This window comes from Panicum virgatum, chromosome 9N (genome assembly GCF_016808335.1).
Source record: "Panicum virgatum strain AP13 chromosome 9N, P.virgatum_v5, whole genome shotgun sequence".
NCBI lineage: Eukaryota > Viridiplantae > Streptophyta > Magnoliopsida > Poales > Poaceae > Panicum > Panicum virgatum.
The window spans coordinates 18,545,054-18,560,819 of NC_053153.1; the positions used below are offsets into that span (position 1 = coordinate 18,545,054).

Genomic DNA, 15,766 nt, shown 5'->3' on the forward strand with positions numbered 1-15,766 from the left:
AAATGTTTGAACTTTGAATGGTACGATGAATTTATATAGAAGCTTGTTTTAGCATCATTTCGCCCTTTCGTTCTCTCCAGGTTCTTTCTCTCCCCAAGAAACCTCAAATCTTGCTGGTTTGCCTCTTTATCCAGCTCACATTTGATTTTATCTAGCGTGTATCATTCTTCGCTATCGGCGATCCGCGTTACACCAACTTATTATACCTACTTTATCATTGATCTTAGATAATTTGTAACTTATGACAAGTTTGATGAAAAATAATTATTATTTTATTCTATTCTATTTCAACGCTCGTGACTATATTTAGATTTTTTATCATACATTGAATTTTAGATTTTGTTTTTTTATAAGGGATGAATTTTAGGATTAGGTGAAAATACTAAAACAATTGAGTGGTTGGTTTATAATCAACAGTGACATAGTGTACTCTTTTAGACCCTAAGTTATTCTTTGTTATTTTACTTCTTATTCAAGGGTTTTTAGTTTGCTTCAACTGCTCACTGATTTGGGCAGTCTAGAATTGATTTTGACATATTTTCACCGTTATTTGTCCATCAACCATATTAACTGAAAAAATCACCAGCACAAAAAAGCAAAGGAATCTTATGATTTTAGGTGAAAGCCGCGTGAGACGGATATCCACCAAATCGTGAAAATTCGAATGGGTTTCTAAGGTGTTCGTTGTGTTATTTTTGACGGCGTCTAAAAGCAAACGTCTGGTTATTCATTCTTTGAATGAATAGTATTACGTGAGAAGAAATAAACCAACAAAAGCCGACACAAGCCAAGATAACGGCACCCGACCGGGGGAAGTCCTCGTCAAGTCATCCTCAAAAGGCGCGCACCGAAGCGACGCGGCGGCGACCGCGGTTTCCTTCTGTCGTAAGTCTCTCTCGCCGTCGTCGGGTGCGCGCACGAGTCAAGCGACGACAGCAACTGAGCCCAAGCGCCGCCACCCGCACCGGTTCCGTTCGCCTCCCTCCTCGCCCAACCTCTCACCAGTCGCCACCGCCATGGGCGGCTCCGCCGGCGCCGGCGCCTGCGTGGCTGATGCGCGGGGAGGAGGACCTCCGCCGGAAGCCGACGAAGGGGCCGGCGGCAACGGTACGCCCGTCGGGAACATCCTCATTCTGCTTCGCTTTCTATAGTGCTATACGTATTATGTAGCATCAAACCGCAACTAGTGCGCTGCTCTTCCCGTATCGATCCTGCGACGAAATTTCTGATGCTTTCAGCGAATCCTTGTTTTTGAGACGGAATCTCATTCGCTCAGTAGAACCTGATGATGTCACCGATTCACTTATTTTGGAGCACCTGCAATACAGTTAGCTTTGTGACGACTCATTCGAAACTTCACTCGCACAGCTGCTGAGGAGGAATATCAGCATGGACAGCCTGTCTACTTTCCAGAGGAACTAGTGGACAATTGGGTGTCTTTTTCTCGTCGCGGCGTGTATTATTGCTACAACATCTCCTTGCGATGGTGTTTGAACACAACCGCTACTCCAGCAGACATAATATTAGCTGTCAAATGCGACATGGGTCCTGAATTCCTCTGTAACTCATTTAACTCCGGTGGTGTTCATGTTACCATTAGGTACATGAGTATCGTTCATCTAAATCAAGAACAGGTAAGCGTAGAATTTCTGTCATCTAGTTTCTTAATCTCTGGATCCTGTTTTTAGTTTCTTTCATCAACTTTAGCATTTTAAGTTTGAGCCTCCTGATGGGGAAGACACGATATTTTGCTTCTTCAGGTCATTTTTGCGAGAAGATTTCAGACCACCATTCTTTCTTTGCTCATTGGCAATGGCCATTCGGAGGTCAAAGATGCTATAAAATACTTTCATGAGCTACAAGTATCTGTAGGCGTTGTCTATCTACTTCTGCCTTCAGTTTCTGGCAAGATTGATTGGTGTGGTATCAAGTTCTCAACCTCATCAGTATATGATGCGACTGAAAAAGATATGGGACATTGTCATTCTTGTAAAGATGCTGATTTACTGCAGACAATGGATGGCCCTTGCTGCAGGTGCATGCTTCAGAATTCTGTTGTCTATATCCCTCGTGATGGAAAATTTTATAATATTACAGGGTTCCTTGACTCAAACGAAAATAATCCGCTGCATTTGAGAGACAAGAGTGTTGTTGGCTCCGAAAGGTAATTAAGACTAGATATATTTTGTCCTTACATTTGTTAAATGCTCCTCTAAGCTGTAGAAGTTACGTCCACAATTTCAGTATTCTTTTTTGTATGCTCTAGATGTGGCCTATGTTTAACCTCTGAAAGCCACCCACTATTGGTTGCCAGTGCACTATTCACAGTGCAAAATTTCCTCTACAAGTGCTACGGAAAAGGGAAAGGTTGTTTTCTGTTAATATTTTTGTCTCTTGCTATCTTTGTTTCAATAATGTATAAATTCAACTAATTTATGATCAAATCCTGGAACTGCCAAATTTATATATTTTGCATTTGACAAGGTATGGATGCTTATTGTTTACAAGCATTATCAAAATGAGTGATATTTGTATGTGTTGTTATGAACATTATTTGTTTTACATCCATCAAGAGTTTGCAATACTCTCCCAAATATTCCTTGCAACTAATACAGATGCTAAATATGTGTCTCAATTACTCTAAAAGATATATTCTTCCTTTGCAATTGGAATCGAATTTATATTGTACACATTTTATCTAAAATCTTCATCAATACTTACTATTCACTTGCAAAAGGAGCATCTGACCATACATTATTTCAATCGAAGGACATGAATTAATAAAATGTATAGGCTGCAAATTCAAATTTTAATAGCTGAAAATATTAAGTCTTCGTGATTTCAACTTCCCTATGGTTCAATGAATGAACTAGTTCATCCATGATTTTAAACAATTTAGAAAAATGTGCAATAATCTACTAGACTCCTAATTTATAGGCTCTACCAAGCCTCATCAATAAATAAATGTACCGATGAAATTCAAGTTTCGATAACTATGGATCTTGTCTTCGTTAACTTAAACTGAAGTACTGGACAAATTATTTTGGAAATGTATGCCAACTCCAACTCTTGTTCATGGAGCTAAACCTCTATAAACAGTTCCTATATAGGTTGATGAGTAAGGCCTTCAGAATAATCATGTCTCAATGTGCGAAGGCTCACACTTTTCCTGTCTTTTAAGCTGAAACATAAGCGCTCCTAAACCAATGCTTAAGTAATTAGTAGGCAGATTCCATACAAAAGAAAAAGTAGGCCCATGTAGTTTGCCTCTCAAAAGACATAGAATCAGCTTAGAATTTGGAAGTGTAACCATTGATCCTACAGCTATTTATAGGCTATGGTTGTCATATGGCTAACTTGATCATCCTTTTCCTTGCTTCAGAAACTAGCTGTAGAATTGCTGTTAAGTTGCCACCTGAACTCTGCAGAGTAGTCATGGCGCCAGTGTCAACAAATATTTTGTGCAGCTTCTCATTTGTTCCTTCCATAATGTATCGTATCCAGTGTCTGCTTCTTTCTGCAAAGTTGAAAATCCAGTTGGGCCCGAGAATGCAACAGTTCAACATAACAGCTCTGAAGGTTCTGTTCTCTCAGCAGTCATTTGTTTTACTCCATAATAACTGTAGTAGCGAGTAGATACTAAATCAACTGGGTGGGCTCATATTCTAGAAAATAATTTGAGTTACTCCTGTTTTGTTAAGGTCTTGAGAATAAATAGCAGTTTTGTTAAAGTCTTGAGAATAAAGAACTGGATTGGCAGTTGTCAATGTACATAGAGGGCTTACCAGTACTACACTTAGCATCTAAATTGATTGCAATGTCTACTAACATTATAATTTGTTGGAATATAAGTGAATTGCCCACCTCTCCCCATCAGCTTAAGCTTCTGGGTTGAATTGGTCGATGCATGCAACTTAATATGGTATCAAAGCCAGAAGTCTTGAGTTCGAATCCTGGTTAGCGCAATTAAATAAAATAATTGTTGCTCGCTCCTATTCCACGTCTGAGGCCTGAGGGAGCCTCCACATGAGGGGAAGTGTTGGAATATAAGTGAATTGCCCACCTTTCCCCATCAGCTTAAGCTTCTGGGTTGAATTGGTCGGTGCATGCAACTTAATACAATTTGTTCTTTGATTAATGCTTAAAGTATTTTGTTTCCTATAAATTTAAATTTAGCACTTCGCTTCATATACAGATTTTGGAAGCGCTTACAACAAAGGAATGCCAGGAGGAATTTTCACTGGAATCATTAGAAACACTTGGGGATTCTTTCCTTAAGTATGTTACAGGCCAGCATCTTTTTAGCAAATACAAGCATCGAGAGGGCAAGCTAACCTCCATGAGAAAAAAATTGGTCTCCAACAAAACTCTATGCCAGCTTGCTTGCAATAGGAATCTTGTGGTACGTAAAATCTGTATTTTCTAATCTGCTTTGCGTGTCTTTTTTGAACTTAGTACCGGATTGTAATAGTAGGCTAAGCTTTTTGAGTGAAGCAGTTTGCGATTGAAACTCAATACATAACAGGGCCAAGAAGTCCTGAACTTGGAACCTGGTTTGTTGCTTTGTTTAATGAAAAGCAACAGCAACAACAACATAGTTTTTTTCCCCAAGCAAGTTGGGGTAGGCTAGAGATGAAACCCAAAAGAAACAAAGGTCATGGTTCAGGCACATTGATAGCTAGTTTCCAAGCGCTCCTATCCGAAGCTATCTCTTTAGAGATATTCCAATCCTCAAGGTCTCTCTTAACCGACTCATCCCAAGTCAGTTTAGGTCTACCTCTACCCCTCTTTACATTATCGACCCGCTCTAGAACCCCACTATGCACCGGCGCCTTAGGAGGCCTCCGTTGGACATGTCCAAACCATCTCAATTGATGTTGGGTAAGTTTCTCCTCAATTGGTGCCACCCCGACCCTATCCCGAATAGCTTCGTTCCAAACTCTATCCCTCCTTGTGTGCCCACAAAACCACCGCAACATCCACATCTCTACTACACTCAATTGCTGGACATGTCGCCTTTTTGTATGCCAACATTCAGCACCGGGTAACATTGCCGGGCGGATCGCTGTCCTATAGAACTTGCCTTTTAGCTTTTGTGGCACCCTCCTGTCCCAAATGACGCTTGAAGCTTGAAGCCATTTCAACCAGCCAGCTTTTAATGAAAAGAAAAAAAAAGATTTTGTTTGCTGCAAGTCCATTTTGCTAGTAATGCATGTTTGCACCCTGGTTCAAGTGAACTTGTTTGGAGCAGTCTTTTAATGGAAATGTTGCAGGAATTGTTATGCTTTCTGCACAATATTTGTGTTGCAAACAGGTCCCTCAGCTAAGATCTTGTTGGGAGCAGTAGTTCATGGAAATCTTACTGGTGATATAGATATACGTTTTTCTGTCTATTCCTTCCTTCAATTTTTTGTAAATTCTTTTTTGATAATCCTGTTATCCAGAATTTTCTACCATGATATGCAATGAAACACTAAGCTAAATGGACTAAATTTTGCAACCATTATTATGCATGTAAGGCAGAATTATTTTTAGTTGCTTTGTCAAGTCGCACAAGACTTAAGATTTATATGCTTATTCTTAGGTCTAGATAATGTTTACAGATTTTTATTTTCATGGTTGGCAGGGGTACATTCGGGGTGAAGAGTTTAATCTGAAAAAATGGATCATTCCAGGACTTGGTTATGACATATGTGGTAACACCAAATGTTTGTTCCTATTAACAAATAATATGTACGCACTGAAGGAAATATCCATAAAAAGAAAGAGAATTGCAGATACAGTCGAAGCCTTGATTGGGGCCTATCTCAGTGCTTCTGGTGAACAGGCAGCATTTCATTTCATGAAATCACTAGGAATGGATTTAGAACTGCATAATGAAATGCAAGATGAAAGGAAAATTAGAACAAAATCTGAAGAAATCATTGATGTGAGAAGCTTAGAGACGATGCTCGGTTACGCTTTCAATGATCGTTCACTGTTAATAGAAGCACTGACACATGGTTCCTACAATAACGCTGGCCCTTGCTATGAGGTTAATCTTGAAGAACCTATGCAACTCGATCTTCAGTAACTATTGTTTATATTTTTTGTTTTTAACTGAATTTTTTTTCTAAGTCAACAATACTTTTTGCAGTTCTATTGTGCAGCTTTGACCTGCAAGAACATAGACGAAATTGCCTGTTCATAATTATCAACGCCTTAGTTTAACAAAAGCAATAGAAACCAAGTCAAATGCATGAAAGTTATAGTACTGTATTAGCACTTTTACTAACTTCTTTTAGGGAAATGGTATTTTACTCCAGGTGTTCTTTTTGTGGGTAATGTTTTCTTAACAAGTTTGTGCCTACCTGCAGAGGCTTGAGTTTCTTGGAGATGCGGTATTGGACCACATATTAACTGATTATTTCTACAAACAGTACTACCCTGGATGTACACCAGCATTGTTGACAAATCTACGGAAAGCTTCTGTGAACAACTGTTGCTATGCACATGCAGCTGTTAAAGCAGGATTACACAAGCATATTCTTCATTCTTCATCAAAAAAGATGATTAGCGACCTTGAGAATTCGGGGCGGTCATTTTCAGGCCCATCGCATGGTTGGGAACCTGGCATTGGTCTACCTGAGGTGTGTTTTCTTGACTTTTCAGTTGTTTCAGGTTGCTTTGATGAGTGCTTTTATTTGAGTTTGTTTTGAGCATACTTCTATTGTATTTTTTATGTTTTCAGCTTCTATGCAAGAAACTGGCCAGTTCTGTTCCGCTCTTGTTTTTCATTATTCTTTGTTCTCTCATAGCGTATCTTGTGGTAGATAAACGCTGCTAATCAGCAGATGGTTTTGCACGACTGTCATTTAAAGTTTTAAAAATCACAGATAATGTTAGTGTGAATGTTGTTAAACATTTGAAATGGTAACGTGCTATATGGGACTGCAATAGGTTACCATGATTTGACTCTGTTATCCATCTTTCTGAATAACTGGAAATGTGTATTTTGCTCACTCTTTTGACCTTTTTGTTTCTATTTCGCGACTGACTTGGGTTTGCTGCTTGTTCACCATATAAAAAAAACAGGACCTTGCAGATTTGATTGAATCAATAGCTGGTGCGATTTACCTCGACAGCAAGCATAAGAAGGAGGTTGTCTGGAGAGCCATGAGACGCCTACTGGAACCTCTTGCCACCCCAAAGACTGTGGAACTGTACCCGGTGTCGGAACTGAAAGAAATATGCGAGCACAGAAAATACCCTAAGCCGTTATATTCTCCAACTCGTGATAATGGAGTTGGAGTAACAAGGGTAGTTGCAGAGGTGAAGGCTGCAGGGACAGTGTACTATGCAACTGGAGAAGGCTGCAACAAGAAAGTGGCGGAAATTTTGGCCGCAAAGGCTCTGCTCCAGAAACTGAAGGCCGCATCTGTGGCATGAAGCTTGGAGCAGCAGCATTAGTTTTTTAGTTACCTACGCTCCTATAGTTGTTTTTGCAGTGGATTAAGTCTGGTCGTTCTTGAGCGCTGCAGCTTGTGGGAAACGTGAAGGTTTGAGCGCTGCCTCTGTCAAAAGCTGCTTCTTTAGAATAGATGGTCTCCGTTCATGTTAGTAGTTGATACATGTTCACAATTTAAGTTTGTACATATAACAAATGTACATCAAGACGTCATGACCATTCCAGTATCAAGCCTACATTTTCTAGATATGAGAATTTTAGAGAAATGGTATTTTACTTCAAGAATCTAGGAATCAAGGTTGCTTTTTGTCTAATCATGGCAGGGAGCAGGGGCTTGCCGGTGAGGTGTTTACCTCAAGTGAGTAAGTGACGGCGTCGTATATAGGAGGACATCCTTTGTGGTTTAATTCCGTAGTTAACTTTCATAACCATACGGTAACTTCCCCTATTGCCAGTGAATGAACAGAGTCCTAGGTATGGTTTCTGTTAGCTTTAGGTGTCTTGTGTTCATTCAAGGTCTTCGTAGTTGAAATGTCCATTTCCACCACCTATGCATCCAGAGTACAAGGCAATGATTCTTGAGACAAGTTATAGATATTCTCAGTTTATTGCCTAAAAAACTGAAATTACATGAAAAAAACCTCCGTATTGTGCAGTTTTTTTTCAAAGAGACACCAAGAGTGCCTCAAATCTGATTGTACAAAGAGTTTCTTACTTCTTACTTCAATTGTACCATTTGTTCGCAACATTAAATTATTTATTCACTCTATATATTTACTTGTGATTGGATGTATTTGTTTTTTACAAAAATCATCAAAACTTGTAGAGCATAGCATCTAGTCATTTACTCAGGTGTCACACCTTTCCTTTGTATGGATCTTGTGAACTCTTTGTGGTATGCCTATTGACTACTTCGCGATAAGATCAATGGGTGACTGTGACACGTGCATGTACAACGGCAATTATTACGCCGTCTATTAGCGGTTAATTGGGATTATTGAGGATAAATCGGGAGGCGACGGCCTCGGTCGTCCTCTCGTGAGGCGACGACCTCGGCCCGTTGCCCGAGCGGAAACGATGGCTCGACGCTCCCGCTGTAGCAGCAGCGGCGAGTCAACGACGGCAGCGACGGATCCCCTGCGGTGTGCTCGCGCCTGCTCGCCGGAGGTGGCCTGCCCCGCCGCTCACGCCTGCCCTCTCCGGAGGTGGCCTGCGCCGCCACCCGCGCCGCACCGAGGAGGCAGAGCAGGCGTACGGCGCCGGCGGGGGGAGCAAGGGCGGCGCGGCCGATAGACGGCGCGGGGACGAGGGAGCCGCCGCAGCTCCAAGCCCCCTGCTCGCGCGGGTGCTCGGCGTCGTCGCTGCTGGTGCTCCGGGCGAGTGCTGAGCGGACCAGGAACGAGAACCAAGAGAGAGAGAGAGAGAGGATAGAGACAGGAGGAGATACCAGAGCAACAAGATTTCAGGATAGAGACAGGAAGAGATAAGGCACGGGAATAATTGATCTTTTTTTCTTTTCTTTTTCACGGAAATTTTAGATCTTTTGTAGAAATATTTTTAAAATGTCTTCACAGAAATTTCAGAACTTTTAAAAATATCCATGTGCTTTATTTGCATTCACAAATGATTCTTTCATGTATGCCACAAACCAATATACAAAGATCAATTTCACATGTTGATCACCCCATTTCATGTGCCTTGGAATGAATTAAATAGTTTGCAGATAACCACATAGACACACCACTGTATAGATTGTTTATTCTATTGTCTGCGTGTGATATTTTAGACAAATACAAATGGTAGCCGTCTAACCATTGTACATGTCCTAAAGATGACTCGCAAGTCGTGGAGTTCCTGGCCAAATAATTGTTGGCCAAGACTAGGTGTTTGGATGGCATTGGCTCGAAAAGGAGGACTTTGTTTTGCGGTACTCAATGGGTATCAATTTATTACTCCTTCTGTGTTGGTTTTGCCAATAAATTTTATCTTACAAATACAGTTCGTTTAGATTGTAATAAAGTCTATCTATTTAAATCAGTATTAAATACCAGAAAATAATTGCAGCCGATCAAATGCTTAAGCAGATGTAATTTTTCTAGTTCCAATGTATTTGCATTTATTGAGGATCTATAGAACCAAATAAATAGCATGGTTTTTAATCACAACTATTATAGTTAACTAGGGTAACATGGTCATTTACACTACTAATAATATATCTGAAATTTTTTAATGATTTTTTTTGTGGGACGAAGGCAATACTTTCGAGGAGAAATCCCCATTTGAAGATTGGAGTTAAAATAGTTTGCCTTCTGTGTTTGATCTAGCCTTTAATGCTTGGTGACAATGGTGCGCACGACTGGCGTTTCCTTTATTAGAGATGTGATTTTTTTTAAATTACACATTACAATTCAAATATTCATAATGCACACACACTCATCACTATGAATACACGTACATAAACTCCATCTTTATGAGCATCGTCAAACTCTGAGTCAACAAAACCTATGACAAATCTTTAGGATTGAAGTCATCACATGTGTCTCACTGTCGATAGGAACGTCGCCTACCCTTGAAAGCATAACACAATTAAATTCTAAAATATTTGCTCCACTGGAAGTTAAACCCAGAGGTGGTACCGAGACTTTTGTAATCACTTGGCTACTAGTCCTTGTACATTGGAGATGTGGTCTTTGTAGAGCCTTTTGTTCACAGTTTAGGTGTTGCTACAATGTTTAGCATTAAACATATGATGCTTACTAATCTACTGGAAATCAGTGCCGAAGGACTTTGATAATTGGGTGTTCCCGATGCAATACCTTACTTTCTTTTACAATGCACCACATACTACCCATCTACATTGTTTTATTAGGCCAGTAACTGCGACAGATGGATTTCATGGTGATGAAACTCTACTCACATCTTATGAAATTCCATTCTTCTTTGTTCTTGCCATGTCAGCAAAATTAATAATATTTAATACCATGAAGTCTTACATGAGATTCCATTAAAACTAGTCTTATACTATGATTGATACTCCTACTACGTGCTCAAATTGGTTACCCGCCACACTTCAAATTTTATCCGGCCTTCTCTACCATTAGAAATGTTCTAACTGTATCTATGATTTCGAGTTCTGTTTATGTTTCTTTAAAAACCCTCTAGCGTTGAATAATGGACAATAGCAGTCCGAGCTGCTGCATATCACCTTGACGCTTATGGCCATGTCCAAATATAGATTTATTGTCGCGATAGGAGGGAGCAGATGAGCACTAGTACGAGGCTACGAGCTGAGAACACCAACATGTTCGCACTCTGCACGTTAAAACTGAAAAGGTACCCGCGTTGCTTCGCATCCAAGAGTCCGAGGACGGCGACTTTCGGAAAGCCACCGGCCAGCTCGTGAAAGGCTGAAAGCGATCGAGCTCTGCTACTTCCACCCCCTGCCTGCCGTGGATCGGAACAGCCCAGCTGGCCAGTTTAGATGCGAAAAATTTTAGGTGTAAAGTACTGTAGCACTTTCATTTATAATTAGTAATTATTATCTCGCCATGAGTTAATTAGACTAAAAAAATTCGTCTCACAAATTATAGTCAAATTGTGTAATTAATTATTTTATTTAGCTATATTTAATATTTTATGCATGCGTTAGAAGATTTGATGTGATGAAATTTTTTATAAAATTTTGAATTTTTGAGTGCATAAACAAATCCCCCGTCACTCCCGGTTTTCCCGGAGTCCTGACCGCTTCCCCTTCCTGGCCGAGTCAAAAAGGGCACCGGAAGCAGCAACGCCACCAATCCGTCCGTTCCCACCCGCCCCGCCCCGCGCACATGCGCGCGTGACCTGGGGGCGGCGGTTGCTTGTAGTGCCCGTGGCCGAGGTGCATCTGGGTGCTTCAAATCGAATCGAACGGCCTGCGCCGGCCCTCCCCTGGACTCGTTTTGCACCCGCAGCCTCCGTTTGGGGCTAAACAAGCGCCAATCCGGCGAGCGTCCGCGCGCTACCGCTCGCGTCCCCGTCCCCGCCCCCGCCCCCCGATTCGCCGCGTCGTGCTGCCTGCCAGGCCGCCGTGCGCCCTCGCTCGCCAGCCTGCCGCGCCGCCCAGGCCGCCGGGCGGCCGCGAGCGCGAGGCCGGGGTCGGGGCCCTGCCCTGCCGCCGCGCCGCCGCGAGTGGGCTCACGGCCGACGAGTCTCCACCTCACTCTCGCCCGCCCGCCTCCACCCAAGGTCCGGTCCCCTCCCAAAACCCCGCCTCCATGGCCGACTCCACCGCCGCCCCAACGGAGGAGGAGGATCCGCAGACGCTGGCGAGATGGTGAGTGAGCCCCCATGGCCCCATCCTCCTGCTCCTCGCGCCCCCCACCGTGCTAATGCGGGTGCCCCCCTCCCCCCTTCCCGTGCGGCGCAGGTACCAGCTGGAGGCGCTGGAGCGCGCGCTCGCCGGGAACACGGTGGCGTTCCTCGAGACGGGCGCCGGGAAGACGCTCATCGCGGTGCTGCTCCTCCGCGCCTTCGCGCACCGCCTCCGCTCCGCCCCGCCGCCCTGCTTCGCCGTCTTCCTCGTCCCCACCGTCGTGCTCGTGGGCCAGCAGGCGCGGGTGATCGGCCAGCAAACGGACCTCCGCGTCAAGCAGTTCTACGGCGAGATGGGGGTCGACTTCTGGAGCGCCAACACCTGGCGCGGCGCCATCGACGGGGCCGAGGTCCTCGTCATGACGCCGCAGATCCTCCTCGACAACCTCCGCCACAGCTTCTTCAGGCTGCGGGACATCGCGCTCCTCATCTTCGACGAGTGCCACCATGCCAGCCGGAATTCCCCCTACGCCAACATTCTTAAGGTCACCCGAAAGTTGGAAGCGCCGTTTGTTTTGTCGGGATGGACATTTATTGACCTGGTTTTCAAAGCGCAATTCCGTTACAAGCTTTAATGCTCCTTTTGCGACTTGTTCAGGACGTCCAATGTTTGAAATTGTATGGGTGTACAATTTTAGGTGGAACCATGAATGGCTCTTTAGTTGTTTTTGGCAAATTTCAATTTCAATTATTGTCTTGGATATTCCTTTTCTTTTTATCATGTATCCAACAATTTCTTTGAATCCTTCAGTCTGGCTTTTGCATGTAGGAGTTTTATCACCCCCAACTGAATTCTAGACCATCCGATCCTATACCGAGGATATTTGGGATGACCGCCTCGATCATTAATTCAAAAGGTAAGGATGAGGAAGCATTATTGTATATTTATGTGTGCATCCTTTATGATTAATTAACTCTATGGGAGATTTTCTCTATAGATTTGCAGCGTGCCAGATACTCGGTGAAAGTATCTGATCTTGAGAATCTTATGAATGCAAAGGTCAGACTATATCGAACACTCACATTAGCTGTATTTCTGATAATAATTATCCATTATCCTATGTTTGGTAAGACATAACAAAACCATGATGCATTTCCCTTTAAAGGTGTACACTGTTGACAGCGAATCAGCATTGTCGCAGTACATTCCATTTGCTAAAACAAGGATAGTCCAGTATGATGATTCCAGCATACCCTCTGAGCTATACAACCATACTGTCGGTTGCTTGAAGAAATTGGAAGCAAAGGTACTATTTAATGCTCTAGGAATGATGTTTCACTGGATAAAACATTGATTTATGTTACTCTACATCACTCAACATGCAATGCAAGATCTTTTGCTGTGCATTGTCTTCAAATATTAAAGTATATCAATTTTGATTTATCGTTCATCAATATAGTATACTCATATAATTAGAATTATATGATGTATCAATAATAGTATTCATATATTTTTCACTTTGGATTTTGAATTAAGAATGATAAAATTCTGATGATCCACAAATTAGAAGGGAAAAAGACATAAAGATACCATTCACATCTAACTTCTCTGTTTTTTTTCTCTAATGCGTTTTGTGTTTGATGGTTAAAATTTAAAGGGTGCTGGAACACTTTGTAAACTACATTAGTTTATTCTGGTTCTTAAAGACGAAATAGTATGCATGATTACACCTTATATAACTGCTACGTAACAGATGCCACCATGAATAATTTGTATTAAGTATTAAAGTATGATTAGTGAACTTTGAACTTTGAACTCTTAAAAGACAAAGCTACATACTATTAAGGAAGTTATGGCAATATGCTCTTGGTTTAAACTATTTAGTAGCATGACAACATTATAGATTTTTGTATTATTGACATCTAGTCCAAGCAATGTTCTTAAGGCGTTGAGGCGAGGTGTGGCGCCCTACCTCCTCTGGACGCCTAGGCGAGGCGAGGCGATGCCATACACCAACGTAAAAGCAGAATATTAGCAGTATAAAGGGGAAAAGAAATGAGAAAAGAAAAAAGAAAAGAGAAAAGGCCCAGGAAGAATGTAAGGCCCAGTCCACCAAATCACTACCAGCCCATAAACTACTCATCTCCTCCCGTCAGCCCACCCTCTCCCCCCTACCCTATATTGTCGTGCGCCGCCACTCGCCCGCTCCTCCCTTCGCGGCCACCCCAGACGGAGCACCAGCGCCGCCAGTCCTCCTCCCTGCCGCGGCCACCCCCAGATGGAGCACCAGCGCCGCCGCTCCTCCCTGCTGCGGCCACCCCCAGATGGAGCACCAGTGCCCCCGCTCCTCCCTGCCGCGGCCACCCCCAGATGGAGCTATGGCGCCGCTGCTCCTCCTTGCCGGACGGCGCGGAGGCGGTGCTGCCCAGGCGCAGCACTGTCGGAGACGGCAGGTACTACATCATCTTGCTATCGCTGATCGGTTTTCGTCCTCTTTCTCCCTTCTCCCTCCCTCCATCCCTTCCTGACATGAATTAGGCAAGGCGTCCAGGACGCCTTGGAGCCTTGGAGCGCCTCATCGCCTAGGCGACGCCTTAAGAACTGAGTCCAAGAGAATTTGAAGTAACGACATGAAAGGGATGTTGAATATATATATATATATATATATATATATATATATATATATATATATAAAATTATTTTTTCTATATTACACACATGCTACAGTATCACAATGTTCCCATAGTTCAATACTAGGAAAAATGCTGTAGTTGTACTGATGTGGCCATATTGCTTTTTATCCAGTTTAATGCTTGTGATTGTGCAATGTAGCTTTTGATAGTACCTGCTTGTTTTTGTAAACTTCCTGTAACTTCATTCATTTTTAGCATGTTTTTTTTGTAAACTTCTTGTAACTTCATTCAATTCTAGCATGTTCTGAGTTGATATGCAAATGAATAACATTCACTGTGATGCTGCGTTATCTCAGCATTTAGAAATCCTGAAGTGGAAATTGGATGGTTCATCTTTGGAAAATGTGGAGAAAAAGATAAAAAAATTAAGTGCGACATTCTTATATTGCATATCCAATCTTGGAGTATGGCTGGCAGCAAAGGTAAGAGGACAGTGATGAATGTTTTAATCATTATTATGCAGCCCTGAAATGTCTTATAACTTTTTATCAGGCTGCTGAGGTTTTACAATCATATAAAGAAAGCTGCTTATCCTTTTGGGGTGAAAAACTGGATGAACAAGTTGAGGGATTTGTTAGAAACTATGCCAAAGATGTATATGATGATCTCTCAGATACTATATCGAAGATGACAGAGAGGGGCATACAACGTAATTGCATCTTTCTTCCTTTTTCATGTTAATTCGCTGTGCACTTTCCTGAATATTTCGACTTAATATGAATTGGTTTGTGTAAAATTTTTCCAATGGTGTTCAGTTACTTTAAAGCCAACATTTGTTGTTTATAAATTAATTTACTAACCAAAAGTGGTGTATCAAGTGACTTTTGTGACGCATATGCCAATATTTACCACTTTATCTATCCATTAGATAAAATGCTGTATTCAAGAATCAAAGGTGTGGTGGACGTGGACCATATAATAGAATTCAATTATCATAGAATAGTTAGACATTTCGACAATTTACACTAAAAACACCCAACCTTGAGGATAAGATGGTCCCTTAGTTTTGTCTTAAGGGAGGGGAGTACCAAAGAGTGAAGTACTACGTACTCATATGAGCCTCTGGGTTTTGAGTCATGGTGGGCAGCTTCTCAAGTCAACAGGAGGCTCTACCAACTGAGCTATTCCTTTATTCTCGACAATTTACATTATTTGGGACACATTTGTCTTAGCATAGTTTTTTAGTTATCTATGACACTCCCTGTGTCCAAACATATATAGGGTGTATGTTTGTAGTCTGTAAAATTAGGCTTCTATTGTTTTCTCACATAATATATTGTTTATAGCTACATAATCAAAATAGTGCAACAGCACTTCGAAATTTGGATCTAC

At 42.0% G+C, this 15,766-nt stretch overlaps 2 protein-coding genes across 3 annotated transcripts in view; both read left to right on the forward strand.

Annotated features, from left to right (window-relative positions):
• Window positions 1-833: 833 nt before the first annotated feature.
• Window positions 834-7,696, forward strand: LOC120688523 (endoribonuclease Dicer homolog 2a-like). Of its 2 annotated transcripts, XM_039970872.1 has the most exons (10): window positions 834-1,107; window positions 1,369-1,634; window positions 1,761-1,968; window positions 2,098-2,164; window positions 2,267-2,367; window positions 3,383-3,579; window positions 4,196-4,402; window positions 5,627-6,034; window positions 6,357-6,629; window positions 7,075-7,678. In XM_039970872.1, the coding sequence occupies exons 1-10, from the start codon at window positions 1,017-1,019 to the stop codon at window positions 7,426-7,428; spliced, it is 2,172 nt and encodes a 723-aa protein (XP_039826806.1). In that variant the 5' UTR covers window positions 834-1,016; the 3' UTR covers window positions 7,429-7,678. The 2 variants fall into 2 exon arrangements, with proteins under 2 accessions (XP_039826806.1, XP_039826805.1); XM_039970871.1 differs by having other exon boundaries at window positions 1,761-2,164; window positions 7,075-7,696.
• A 3,832-nt stretch (window positions 7,697-11,528) lies between these two features.
• Window positions 11,529-15,766, forward strand: part of LOC120688524 (endoribonuclease Dicer homolog 2a-like) — a 29,766-nt gene continuing 25,528 nt past the window's right edge. Inside the window, exons 1-7 of the mRNA XM_039970873.1 lie at window positions 11,529-11,762; window positions 11,856-12,285; window positions 12,570-12,657; window positions 12,739-12,800; window positions 12,907-13,047; window positions 14,731-14,856; window positions 14,927-15,083. Of these exons, the coding sequence (XP_039826807.1) occupies window positions 11,704-11,762; window positions 11,856-12,285; window positions 12,570-12,657; window positions 12,739-12,800; window positions 12,907-13,047; window positions 14,731-14,856; window positions 14,927-15,083 (1,063 nt within the window). The 5' untranslated portion in view covers window positions 11,529-11,703. The remainder of the gene's footprint in view (window positions 11,763-11,855; window positions 12,286-12,569; window positions 12,658-12,738; window positions 12,801-12,906; window positions 13,048-14,730; window positions 14,857-14,926; window positions 15,084-15,766) is intronic.